The sequence below is a fragment of the Aythya marila genome (assembly GCF_965140915.1).
Source record: "Aythya marila genome assembly, chromosome: 1".
In the NCBI taxonomy this organism is placed as follows: Eukaryota; Metazoa; Chordata; class Aves; order Anseriformes; family Anatidae; genus Aythya; species Aythya marila.
The window spans coordinates 166,173,410-166,187,323 of record NC_139042.1 but is presented as its reverse complement, the minus strand read 5'-3'; the positions used below and the strand labels follow the sequence as shown (position 1 = coordinate 166,187,323).

The following is a 13,914-nucleotide window of genomic DNA, read 5'->3' as shown; positions in this document are numbered from 1 at the left end:
ACAAATACCACATAGTTCCAAGGGTTTAATCAAATACTTACATTAAATAAAGACGAAAATGTGTTTTTTGTTTGTTTGTTTGTTTGTTTGTTTTTATATTACCTGCATAAACACTTGTTTTAAAATACTTATCAGCCTTCATTCCCTTGATTTGTAATTCCACACTCTTTCATGTTTCTGCAAGGTGAACTCTAGAGGAAGTGAGGTGAATATATACCATGGAAAATTTGGCATGCATCTATAAAGAACCCTATCTTGGCATGATTGCTATTTATTTTGGCAGTAGGCTTTTACACCTTCTTAAAACAGATTATCTTGTATGTCTTCTCAGTTTGCCTCTATTCATTTTAATCTCAAAGTTTAGACTATAGAAAGGGGGAGTGTAGCCAAAATCCATTTCTTTCTTGTTAGATATCATGATCTGGAAAATACTTAATGTTTCTCTGATCAATGGTCACACTCCCCACTCTCCAATTATATCATGAACATAACATGTTTGAGTACCTCATTTTTATAGAGGTTTGTCATTGACTTCTATTCAATTTTAAATCAGAACACCTTTCTGAAAATAAATAAATTAAACAACACATTTTTCCTAAAGATGACCAACTTATGTATTTAGACAAATGTATCAAAGAATGGGCTAGTTAAAACTCACTGCAAACAAAACTGATGTCATCTTGGCTCCTGAAATAAATGGCTCTTTGGCTATTCTGTCCCTTTTCAATACTGGTAAGAGCTTCTAGAGAGAAAAGGCAATGCTTTCACATTCAAAGATCTTACTACTCTAAAGGAAACTGCAGTGAAGAGTAGCTACTTTTCAGCTAACATTCTTCTCAGTAGTACAGCAAAGCAAGCCTCATGTCCCAGCTTAAGTCCTCTTGCTTGTGATCCAAAACATAGCATTGAAATAGTTTGATCAATCAAATTTTTATCTGGAAAGCTAATTGGCAAACCCAGTAAATTGGACTTGTCTTTTCATTTCAGCATTTAGAAGGAGCAGGTTCTGCCTGCTCTAGATGTGAAGTGGTTATTTAAAGCCAGCCCTGGAAGGGAATGCCATGGGAATGGGATTCCACTGGGGCTTAATGGCTTTAAATGAGCACCCCTCTGCCATAGCTGCACCACTCAGTCCTGCACCTTTTCCATAGACTTACGTTTGCGCTGCGCTGGATTAATAAATGAAAAAAAAAACAAAACAAACAAAAAAAAAAACACTGTATCATGTTTTTAGAGATACTGTGTTGCATATGTTAATACCTTGCTTCTGTATACTGACCTCAGGCAGTGGCTAGGATGGCATCTGCAAACTAACTCTTCGAAACATTATCTGCATGCAAATTGCCGAAATGAGGAAAATTATCTTGCTCTATGTTTGTTTTCCAGCTAAGAAGCTCTTTCAAACAGGCCTTTGGAAAGAAGAAGTCCACCAAGCCTCCTTCCTCACATTCTGACATAGAAGAGCTGACAGATTCCTCTCTTCCTTCATCACCCAAATTGTCCCACAGCTCAGGAGAGTGTGGGGCAACATCAATGAAACCATCACAGTCAGCATCTGCGTAAGTTTCTCTCTCTTAGCAAATGTTTCTTCCAAAATGGGATGGACTGTAGGACAGGCCTCCTCAAACGTGTTGCAAATTAGAAACCATTGTCAACAGCTGTGATCTTTTACTCCCTTGCTTCATTCATTTGCTAGGTTTCTTGCAATTTTCACTCCATTTAGACACTGGCAGCGTTTTCTTAGCATTTTCCTTTCTTTCACAGCCTTTATCGAAAATTATCTAGCAGTACAAATTTCTGTACAAATGAATATCCAAAAGCTCATGTTGTACTCTTCCTGCACCATTAACAACTTGATCATATCCATTTAGTAAAAGCCAAATACTAAAGTTGCCTTTCTCCACAACATGCTAAAAAATGTTATTTTATTTTCCTGCTAGCTTTGGATTTTCACAAAATGTTCATCCTTTCGTTCCTAATTTCTCTATTTCATAACTCCTTTTTTATTTAAATCTTTTTCTTCTTCTTTTAGAGTTTGGAATTCTTTGCAGGATTTTATTTTATTTTTTATTTTTATTCAAATCAACATTTACTGTGTCAAGGCTGAGAACAAGTCATCAATCAAAAGCTGTCTCATTTTGTCTTTATGAAATCATCTTTTTTTGTTTGTTTGTTTGTTTGCTTGTAGTTTGTGGATTTTTTTTCTTTCTAATACATTCTTATAGATTTCTCAGTCCTCATTCATATTCTTCCACTTTTTTTTTTTTTTTTAAATTTTTATAAACTCCTAACTTTTTCCAGTGTGTGGAAATCTGACTCTTTGATTGCACACTCAAATGCATGTTACTGGTGCCAGCCTTCCTTTTCTTGTCCTGACTGAGAATAATCAGAGCATGACTATTCTTCCTTAAAGTACTCAGGGGATTCTATTGTAGTGACTAATTGCTGAGGTTTCAAGCAGAATTTCCCTGTGTTAGGTCGGTGCCTTTAATGATCAGTTTTTGATAGACCTTAAGGATTTTTATTGCTAGGTTTAGGAATTTGACAGCAAATATTCCTACAAAAGGAACTGCTCCACAGTAAAAGTTTTTCTTTCCACACATTCTGTGCAACCTACTAGGGAGTATCTCATCTAGCTGTCTAGTTTTATTGTTTCTTTTATAAGAAACTTTTATTATTTCAAGTATATGTATGTTCTGGGGGGAGGATTTCTACATGTTTGGTACCCTCAAATCTGATTTGTTATCAACTTTAAAATCACTAGTAAAAGCCTAAATAGAAAGTGCCTGAAGTTAAACAGAACACTGTTCATCAACTACATTGTCTATTAATGATTCACAGAACTGTTTTCATAACCTTAAACTGTTTTCTTTCTTCCAACCCTGCTTTCTTCTCTGTCTCTTGGATTTGCTCTCTAGGTGTGCAGATCCCTTGAATTTATCAAGGACAATACTACATGATTAGTCTTTTATCCCAAGCTCTTCCCATTGTTGTCTCTGAGCCTGGACTTCCTAATCTCCACACAGTTCATAGACTTCTAGTTCTTCCTCTGTAACATTTCTGAACACAAAATTTTCTGATCTTATTATACCACCCCTTTTATTTTTACTGCGACCTTTCTACATAGTAAAACATAGGTTCCTTTTCTTCCGTGGGGAGATCACATAAGTTGTATTTATTTAGATTAATTTCTTTGTATGTTATACTGATAACATTACTTTCTTTGAAAGACTGTTTTCTGTTGCATCATTTAAAATTCTGTTTCTTTCAAGAGTTTTTGTAATCAACAGCAACCTCTGCTTAAAGATGATGGTTTAGCTCCCTTTACCCAAAATAACCTAATTATTTCTGAATCCCAAGACTGTCATAAGGTAGAAAAAATAAAATTATTTATTTTGTACTAATCTGAATCATTGTCTGAAGTCAGATCAAGATTCTGAGCTTCTTTCTGTGACTGCTCAGGAATGCAACCTTATCTTTTTGGTTTTCTTCCTTTTGATGAAATCCGAACTTCCTGTTGAATTTTACAGTAGCAGGAGCTGAGTGTTGACAAGCTCCAGAGTTTGCAAAAGAAAATTGTATTCATACTTTCTGCTTCCATTCTGCTTGTGTTAGCAGTCTACTCATCATCTTCCTGCTTCTTCCAGAACCAGAGCCAGGCTTTCTGCTTCGTCTTCTATGAAGCTGGCTTGTCAAGTTATATTTTCATTCGTTTTCACCCCCAAAATGCAGTGGGGAAAAAAAATTGCCAACAAATAGATACATGACTTCCCAGATGTCCAAGTTGTTATATAAGCTAAACTATGCCTGTAAAGAAATTTTCATTTCTTACTTTGTTAGTGTAGTTATGGGCACTTCAAACCACGAATTGTACCATAATACTTGGAAAATAAAATCCTAGTAAATGCCTTTATTCATTTTTACTCACATTTAAAATATTTGTACACGTTTTGAATAATATTATTTTTTTTCTTCAATTTGCCATATTTTCATTTGTCCTGAACTCATCAGCTTCCCCTTGCTTACAGTTTCTTTATATATTTTTTCTTGCCCTGAGTCTCATATTCTAAAACATTACCTTTACTTTCTTCCAATTGCATCTGTCCAATACGTGTGTATGCAGGTCCTCTCTAGGCTGGCCACCAAAGAAAAGGCATAACGGCCATGTGATCTACAAGCATAGATCCCGGTAAAATTGAGTGTGGGGCATGGAGTTGTATACTCAACTGCTGACCTGAAGAGTGCTGCATTTTCTTTCCAAAAATACATTTGCATGCATTCTGGCAATTAAATTTGAGCTCTGTTTCTTGTTTGTATATTAGTAGTAATAATCACAATAATAATACTTATTGTTATAAAATGTTTTTTATATTTAAATTGTTCTGCAAATATTAACTATTTACAGTGACAGTAATAAAGAACATGTAACATTTAGTGAATTGGATGAAAATATTGCATAGTATAACAATTTATTCAAAATTCAGTGTTTTATTTTCTACTGGTTCTGTTATGCAGCAGATTTGGGTCTGATAGACACATAGAGGCAAAACAGTCTGAAATGGGAATTGGACAGGCTGGATGCCTAGGCCAGTCATGTTTTGATCTTTTCTCAGAATTGAGTGGTTTCTTCCATTAAAATTAATGCTTACAAAAATAATCACATGGAGATGGCTTTCAATCCTATCTTTCAGTGGAAAAAAAAAAAAAAAAGGCAATGAAAAAATCCTGTTATTTCAGACACTATACATTTCCAAATTGCAAACCATAGGCAAAAGGCAAATCAAAACCAGTACAGATAAAATCTTCTAGATCACGATGTCAAGGTCTGTCTCTTTGTGTACTGTTCAAAACAGAGAATATTGTTATTGCCTAATGATCTGTACTGCATACTTCAGTTCTCACTATTGCTACATAGGAAAACCATAACCTTTGCACCAAAGCAACAATACAGATATAAAATCAAGTTATAACCCATGGGTGATGCACAGTCAAAGAAAGACTTCTGACCAAAATTTAACAGCTTTTTTTTCCCATAGTGAACTATCCAATAAACTAAAGAGGTATAAACCAGGCTGATCATTTCATCTGGAGAGGTGTTTCTTTTCCTCTTTTTTTTTTTTTTTCAATTTAATTCCTTTCTTTTATTTATTTATTTATTTATTTATTATTTGCAATTTGAGCCTTCTCATGTTTCTTTGATAGGATTCTCTCTTCACTCTTAGGTTTCACCAGCAGCAAGCATTTTCTGTACTTTGATACTTAGTAATGACACTGCTTTGGGGGGGAGAACCTTCCTTTAATCTCTTGCCTGTTTCCTGCTCCTCCTTAGGATCTGTGAGTGCACAGAGGCAGAGGCTGAAATTATTCTACAGCTAAAGAGTGAGCTGAGGGAGAAAGAGCTAAAATTAACAGACATTCGTCTTGAAGCCCTCAGCTCTGCACATCATCTGGATCAGATTCGGGAAGCCATGAACCGCATGCAGGTCAGTGCAGTAGTTTAAGTGATCATAGGGGCACACACCAAAGGAATGTTTGGTATATTTTCTTTGGTTTTGTTCTGGTTATCAAAAATGTTGATACAAAATAAACTGCTATAATACAGTTGGACACTTCCAACAGATGGGTATGATAAGTGTTCACTATTAGAATGATAACAATGGTCTTAGCATATATTAATAAATAAAATGTTTAAGAGTGATAGAAGAAAGTATTATACCTGCCCAGAGGATATGTGTTATCTAAACCCTATGGCTGGGGAAATCTACATGACAGACAAGCAAATTTCTACAGAACTTTAATGCTTCAGCCATGGAGGAAATATGTGCATACCCTCTCATAGTGTCTAATTCCTAACCTACTCATGGCTTGAAGAAGCAAACTATATGAAACTTAATTAAATTATTGTATCCAGCATCACTGACTTTGTTGTCAGAAGATTTTCCCCTACACGAGGCTGAAAAAATATAGAAAGAATGTCACTGTTCTTCTCTGTATCATGTAGCTTTATGGGACTCAGCTCTGTTGCCCTGTGGTGGTTCAGCTTGAGTGAGCAGCCAAGCTCCACCACAGCTGCTCTCTCACTCCCCCTCCTCAAAATGGAATGAGGAGAAAATACGATGAAAAGGACTCAAAGGTTGAGATAAAGACAAGGAGATCACGCAGTAATTATTGTAACAGGCAAAACAGACTCAGCATTGGGAGATAGTAAGATTTATTGCTTATTACTAACAAGCTAGAGAAGTGAGAAACAAAGGAAAGATACCAAAAGCACCTTCCTCTCCATCCACACTCTTCCACCTCCTCCCCCCAGGCGGCGCAGGGGAACGGGGGAATGGGGGTTATGGTCAGTCTACAGCGCTTCTTCTCTGCCGCTCCTTCTCGGTCACACTCGTCCCCTGTGCTGTGGGGTCCCTCCCACGGGATGCAGTCCTTGATGAACTGATCCGGCGTGGGCTTTCCACAGGCAGCAGCTCTTCCAGAACTGCTCCAGATATGGGTCCGTACCATGGGATCCATCCCTCAGGAGCAAACTGCTCCAACCTGGGTCCCCCACGGGCAGCAGCTCCTGCCAGGTCACCTGCTCCTGCGTGGTCTCCTCTCCATGGGCTACAGGTCCAGCCTGGAATCTGCTCCAGCAGGGGTCTTCCACAGGCGGCAGCCTCCGTCGGTGCAGGGCCACTTGCTCCACCATGGTCTCCTCCACGGGCTGCAGCGTGGAGCCCTGCTCCACCGTGGTACTCCATGGGCTGCAGGGGGACATCCTGCTGCACCATGGTCCTCACCACAGGCCGCAGGGGACTTCTGCTCCGGCACCTGGAGCACCTCTCCCCCTCCTTCTTCACTGACTTTGGTGCCTGCAAGGCCATTCCTCACTCCTCTCACTCTCCCAGCTGCTGTGTGGTGCAGCGTTTTTTTCCCTGTCTTAAATATGCTGTCACAGAGGCACAAAACAACATCGCTTATTGGCTCGGCTCTGGTCAGCAGTGGGGCCCTTACCAAACATGGGGCAGCTTCTAGATCCTTCTCACAGAAACCACCCCTATGGGCCCCTGCTACCAAAACCTTGCCACGTAAACCCACTACATGCCCACATAAAAGTATCTAGTGTCAGGGAGGGTGCCCAAAATTATCCACAACATCCACACAGAGTGTGACAGAAGTCCTTCAGCAGATCTGTGCTCTACAGTCTTAAACCAGGCTACAAGGACCTAAACCAAGTGAAATCTCCAGAGAGGTTTGCTCTAGTCACATGCCACCAAAGTTTGAATTTCACCAAAGCTGGGCAGAAGTGACTGCTTCAGATGGTGTCACTGGTAATCACTTCTTTTCAAGTTTTCCCCAAAAGACAGACTTGGTGACATTTTGGAGAACTGATGGGGACTGGGAAGGGAAAAAGTTGGATTGTTAAGAAAGAAAAAAGAATACTGTGTGTATTCAAATCATCTTAAAAATCTAAAGCACAGCTGAATGGAATACTGTTAAGAATAGTGTAGTTAACCAGCATACAGTGCAGAGTAGATTAAGATTACAAACCACGTTTCATTGTAGATCCTGATGTGAACCCAAGGCTAAATTTGGGCTTTCACCTATTTTTTTCTGTCAATATTTCCTTATTTGGCCCTTCCCTTTCACCTTCTTCTCACTTTTGCCTATATGATCTAGTCTTTTTGTAGCAGTTGCATTTTGTGCGTGTGTGTAATGCCATCCCTTATGATTTACTTCTATAATGGGCCAGCCAAACAGCCTTCATAAAAGAATAGGACTTTTAGCAGAATGTTAATGAACGTGGAATTAAATGTGATGTGCAAAACGGTCTGCAAGAATAAGCAGTTGCTTTGTGCTGCACTTCATGAAGCAACTGAAAGATAGATCTAGCTAGTACCAGGCTGTTCCCAGGCTGTTTTCATTTTATTATTGTACATCCAGTGATCACTTGGCACCACAGAGGATTTAGCTAAAAAAATTTCCTAGTTGTGCTGATTCATCTGTCACTGTACGTTTTCATCAAAGAGGGTTTGCTGGCAATTACATGAACGATCTCATGTTTGAATGATCAAAAAGTCTTATCTGCTACTAAGGAGGGTTTTGAAACTTAAAATATGAATTTGTATTTTTAATTTTTTTTTTCTCCTCTGTGATGTTGTTGCTTAAATTTTGCATTCAATGGCAATAATCATTTCTGTGACCTTAGGAACACTGACACATCTAATATTTTAACAATAACTTTAACTGACCTAAGATATTTGGTGATTAAAAATAACTTCTAAAACTGAGGATAGCTGAGGAATTTCTCACACTTGTACTGTGGTCAACTGTATAAGAAGCACAGAAAATTGAAGATTGTGGTGTTTAGGAACTGTCTCAAGGCAAAAGGTAGAACAAGGTCTTAGGGTTTTTTCCCTTCACTTCAGAAGTGAAGGCTTTCACTCTCTGATACAGTGCTGCCTGCTGCCATGAAACTGCTAAACCACTTATCTCCTGCAGGTGAACAGCAGGCACCAGGATAAGCACTGCCAGTGGTTTTCTGAAAGAGTAACCTCCTGTGCTTTTATGTTGATTTCTTGTGAATACAGAATGAAATAGAGATACTGAAAGCTGAAAATGATCGTTTAAAGGCAGAGACTGGAAATACTGGAAAGCCTGCTCGGCCGTCCTCAGAGTCTTCAAGCAGCACATCATCTTCTTCATCACGGCAGTCACTAGGACTTTCTCTGAACAATTTAAACATCACAGAATCTGTTACATCAGGTAAACATAATTTGAGCACATGCATGTCTCAGCAATTAGTAAGAATTTATTAGTTTTCATCCTTTTAAGGGGCCATGTACCAGAGGCATGCCTGAAAAGTGAAATGCCTCGTATCACTCGTGAACATTAGATATATATTCACTAATGGAGATGAAGAACAATCTTGGCAGACATTTCTGAAAACTTAACTTTTAGAAGGCTCTGAATGCTAACAGCAGAGTGTTCATTCTATTTCCTCGGTTTCCAGCAGTGATACTCTCTACCTACCTAGTTTACAATACTATTTTATCATCTATTTTACAAGTGATTTGAAAAGAGTAGTATTTTTTTGCAGTATATGACAACTGTGTGTGTATATATATATATATATATATATTTTATTTTTTTTTCTTGTCCATATGGGACAAATGAACATAGTACATGAAATTTTCCTTCTTTATTCTTATTTTTATTTTTATTTTTATTTTTAATTATTCAGTTAGCCCCCTTAACTTCTTCTCATATTTGCATCTGAGGCAGAAGGTTTTCTCAGCTTTATCCTTTACACTTTTTTAAAGCAGTAAATCTAGTTAGCCTATGTTGGACCAAATCACCATTCATGACAGGAGCCAAACCCGCCTGCTTTATTAAGCACTCTCATTGTCTTCTGTGAATGAGAGCAAGCAAGCAAAACTGTGATCCACATCCTGAGCATTAACATTTGATTATTTTCCATGTCATATAGTTTATGATAATAAGCCTTCTACACTTGTTTTCATAACGTAGCCAAGAAACAGAAGTGCTGCCTCTAACATTAGAACCAGAAGCACAGCAGAAGCAGAGCAGCACTCATTAACGTAGACTCCACAGAAAGTATAATGCAGTCTCTGGAAGCAATAAAAATGTGGGTAATAATTGTAGAAAGAGTCTAGGCAAGACTACAGCTGAGAATGTGCCAAACTGCCTGACTGTAATTTGGGTTGGCAGTTAGTTATATTATCTTGCCAGTCATTGATTACATGCGTATTTGAATACTTCTGGCTAATATCAAATTTTATATGAAAATCAGTATGTATTTATTTACATCCCAACCTTTTTTTTTTTTTTTTTTTTTAACCAGTTTTAACTTTTAGAATGGATGAACTCAACTTGGACTGTGGTATACAATAAAGTGTCACAAAAACAGGGAGAAAACATTTATCTGTTGTCCCTGCTCACACATGTGCACACATTAAAACAAATAAATAAATAAGCAGAGTAGATTTTTTTAAATGGTAATTGTAGAAACTCTTTTATGAATAACAGCTATTAGCACTTTGTCTCTTGGCTCTAACTCTGTCTAGATATAGGAATAAACATAATATAAGCTTTAATTTTCTGTGTTATAGGTTCAAAATGTTTTTCTAGCATGCGAAGTAATTACATTTGGTTATAAGAAATTAAAGAAATAAGGGTGCCTAATGAGGAGTGGAGGATATCATTTGATCATGAATCCAGACTTTTTGGTCATCATGAGTATCATTTTGCTGCTGTGCCAGAGAACTTGGAAGGGTGACAGCTTCCTACCAAGTCCTGTGGGGTTTCTGAGGCAGCTGAAGTACTACTAATCAAAAGTCCCTGAGATATGAAGAGGTTAAACATGCTGGAAACTAAGCTGAGAGAGATAACGAAGGCTTTTTATCATCACACTACAAATGCCATGGCACTTACTGGGAGACCAGTGTCAACTAGAAATGACCAAAGCTATTCATTGCTTCCCAGAGGTATGGCCAGCTCCTCCAGATAGGTGAAAGAACAGCAAACAAGAACCAGTACAGGAGTTTCTCAGTAGTGTTTGACAAAAAGTTTGCCAGAGCTCTAACAAAAGCTCCCCTGGGGCCACCATAACATAGCTAGGGATGGGGCTGAGCAAGAGGTAGTTAAAACAATTGGCACTCCCCTGGAATTAGAACCCCTTGGACATTTCTTCTCAGCCCCTTGTGTCAGTGAGAGAGAGCTCTCAGTAGTAGAGGGATTTTTTTTTTTCTAGCTAAAAAGTGGTGCCTCATTCCTATAGACTTACAGAAAACTGCATTTGAAAGGCTACCTGAGTGTCATTTGGAAATGTTTCAGAGGAGGATCAGAGATATTGTAAATTGCTCTCAGATGAACTGTGACATTATGGAAACTCTTAAGGTTTGTCATATATGCCAAAATGCAAAACAAGTGAAGTGAAACATTTAGCGTTGGGGGCACAGAAGAACTGGCTTCCTGGAACAAAACAGGCATAGATTTGATTTGTTTAAACTCACAATAGAAATGTTTCTTCATCTGATCCATTAAAAATAAATAAACAATCAATAAACAATAAATAAACAATCCAACAGAATCTGCTTTCTAGATCTATACTTTATAGGTCTGATGGTAGATTGTCAAAAAATTTATAAGGACCTACTTGCTTATAATACATTAATTGAACTCATATTGATAAGCCTTTTTTGGTTTTGCTTTGAGCAAGTACTTCCATGACTAAATCTCACTGACACCTTCTTTAATTGGGATGGTATCTAACCTTGTGCAAACAATGATACGAAGTCAATGTGTTTCTTCAGTCACCACGATAAGCATGAGCAAGATTCAGGGTAGTGGATTACTGTGCTGACCTTTGAAGAAAATGCAAATCTGTAATCTCTCCTAATTTATTAGTTAGTTTAAACGTCTAACAGTAAAATTGCTGAGAGAACTTCTAGAGGCATCAGTTTTATCCCTTGCAATAAAGCTGCAGGCTCAGTCTTCAGTAAAAAAATATGTCCATAATTCTCATTTTAGGGATTAGTGAGCAGATAGAAGAGCTAGAAACAGAGGCACAACACAGATCAGAATTGCTCTTTACCTCCAAGAAAACAAAAAGCTTTTCTTAGAGGAATGGCTAAATACAGAGTCACATATTCTGGATGAATGTGGTGTGATTTTCTAATACATTCTCTTTGTAAACCTGTACTGCAGGGGAAAAAGAAAAAAAGAAAAAAAGAAAAAAAAAAAAAAAAAAGCCTTTGTCCATAGCATGTGTACAGAAGGTAAAGAAATCAGCTGGAAAGAAATTAAAATGCTATTTTACTGTAGCAGCAAACATATTGGTGAAAGGATTTGTTGTTTTTCTCCTGACAGCATTCTAAAGGGCACAATGAGTGCCCAAAGGTATAAACTCAATTTAGGTTTTAAACAACATTACTTTGTGGGTGTATGTTTATTTTGAACAAATTCCAAGAAAGAAAGCAAAGGCAAAATTGTGATGCAAGTATTCATTTCTTTCTGGTTTCCCAATTCATTTCTACATGATTAAATCTCCTAATATTGCTTCAAGAAAAATTAGAAATTATAAATTGCTGTCATCTTCAAGAGAAGAGGAAAAATAAGAATTAATACAGATGAAAATGATTTCAAGTTGTGATGTCAAGATTTCCTTTTAACCAAAAAACCTTTGGAGCAAGTGTTGAACTGATGAGGTAAGCATAACTGTGTGATTTGTCAGGTTGATCTTGTCTCTTCTTTTATTACAGATATTTTGTTGGATGATGTCACAGATGGAGCACTCCACAAAGAAGGCCACAGTGTGAAAATTTTAGTTACTATAAACAAGGGCTATAGCCGAGCCAAGGTAAGTTCATTATCCAAAGGTCTAGTCACAGAACTACTTCTCTGACAAATCTTGCATTACAGTAGCTAAGATCCTTTAAGTATTTTCAGTCAGGATCTCAGTAAATATTGGAAAGACAGCAGCTATTTCCTTTGTCATCCATGCTCAGTACAGTTACACACTCTCCATAGACTACTGTCATATGGCCTCTTACTGCCTTTGTGGTGGCTCAGACACTACCAATTCTCAGTTTAATTAGTAGTAAGATGTTTTGGGACTTGCTAACTCTATTTTAAAGTGGTTATAAATTAGATTTATGCCTTTGGCCTCTTAGTCTGCAACTATGAATATGCTACTAGGTAATCAATTTGGAATTCCATTGTATTTTCATGTTCTGTGTTGCAGAAATATTCCTAATACTATGCATCTTTTATTTACATTCAACTCTCTATAAATGCAGATCAAATTTTAGAGAAGATTAAGATACTGTGTTTCCTTCTGTATAAAGAAATACCAAAGTAATATCATCTATATATATTTCAAGCACAGAGACGATTAACAAAGCTATCACATTCCAAATAGTATTTTTCTTTATTGGAAAAACAATGAATCTTTATAGCAAACTAATTGCCTCCATTTTTAGTCCAGTTTTCAAAATCTTTCTTTGTAGGATCAAAAAACACATGCGTATCTGATAGGATCAATCGGAGTCAGTGGAAAAACAAAATGGGACGTTTTAGATGGTGTAATCAGACGTCTCTTTAAGGTAAGGCATTGAAAAATTAGCTCAAGTATTAATTCAATAGTCTCTCTCACTTAAGAAAAATCTGTTATATTTTGGTTTGTCTTAACAAGTGTTTTTTTTTTTTTTGTTTGTTTTGTTTCTTTAACATATAGCTAGTACCAGTATTAACCTTTATTATTAATGTTGCTATACTTTTTACATCATCATAATCATTTTCTATTGAATATGACTGCAAGAATCTCCTTGCCAAATGAACTCACCTGTACCAAAATATTTTTCAAACTCCTTTCATTCAATAACCACATATCTAATCTATGTTTATATCTTATACTTTAATATAATTTCAGGAATATATTTTCCGAGTGGACCCAGCTACTAGCCTGGGTTTAAGCTCTGACTGCATTGCTAGCTATTCTATAGGGGATGTAATTAGAGCCCATAGCCTAGAAGTGCCTGAACTGCTGCCTTGTGGATATCTGGTTGGAGATAATAACATCATCACTGTGAACCTGAAAGGTAAAACCCTAATAATACTAGAATATTTTTGCAGACACTGTACAGTCCATCACTGAAATCCCCAATACTTTTTTCTTTTCCTAAGTCCTAACCTTTCTGTATTTTGTCTCCAGTTCAAAGATGCATTTATCACACAAACTCTTTGTAGAGTTTAGGTATTGTACAATGTTATTAGATATTGTACAATGTCTAACAAAGTAGGGCATTTTAAGGCAAATACAAGAATATCCCTTTCATTTTCTGATGGCCAAATCACAGCAAAATACAAATTTCTGAACAGTAGCCAAAAACAAAAACAAAAAAAGAGATT

General features: G+C 37.0%; 1 protein-coding gene across 7 annotated transcripts in view; it reads left to right on the top strand.

Annotated features, from left to right (window-relative positions):
* Positions 1-13,914, top strand: part of NAV3 (neuron navigator 3) — a 413,781-nt gene that overhangs the window by 386,905 nt on the left and 12,962 nt on the right. For 6 of the 7 annotated variants that reach the window (XM_082761391.1, XM_082761390.1, XM_082761389.1 and 3 more), the window contains 7 exons: positions 185-205; positions 1,387-1,559; positions 5,330-5,483; positions 8,574-8,748; positions 12,267-12,364; positions 13,014-13,109; positions 13,436-13,604. In XM_082761391.1, coding sequence (XP_082617517.1) covers positions 185-205; positions 1,387-1,559; positions 5,330-5,483; positions 8,574-8,748; positions 12,267-12,364; positions 13,014-13,109; positions 13,436-13,604 — 886 coding nt within the window. The remainder of the gene's footprint in view (positions 1-184; positions 206-1,386; positions 1,560-5,329; positions 5,484-8,573; positions 8,749-12,266; positions 12,365-13,013; positions 13,110-13,435; positions 13,605-13,914) is intronic. The other variant, XM_082761387.1, reaches the window with a different exon arrangement.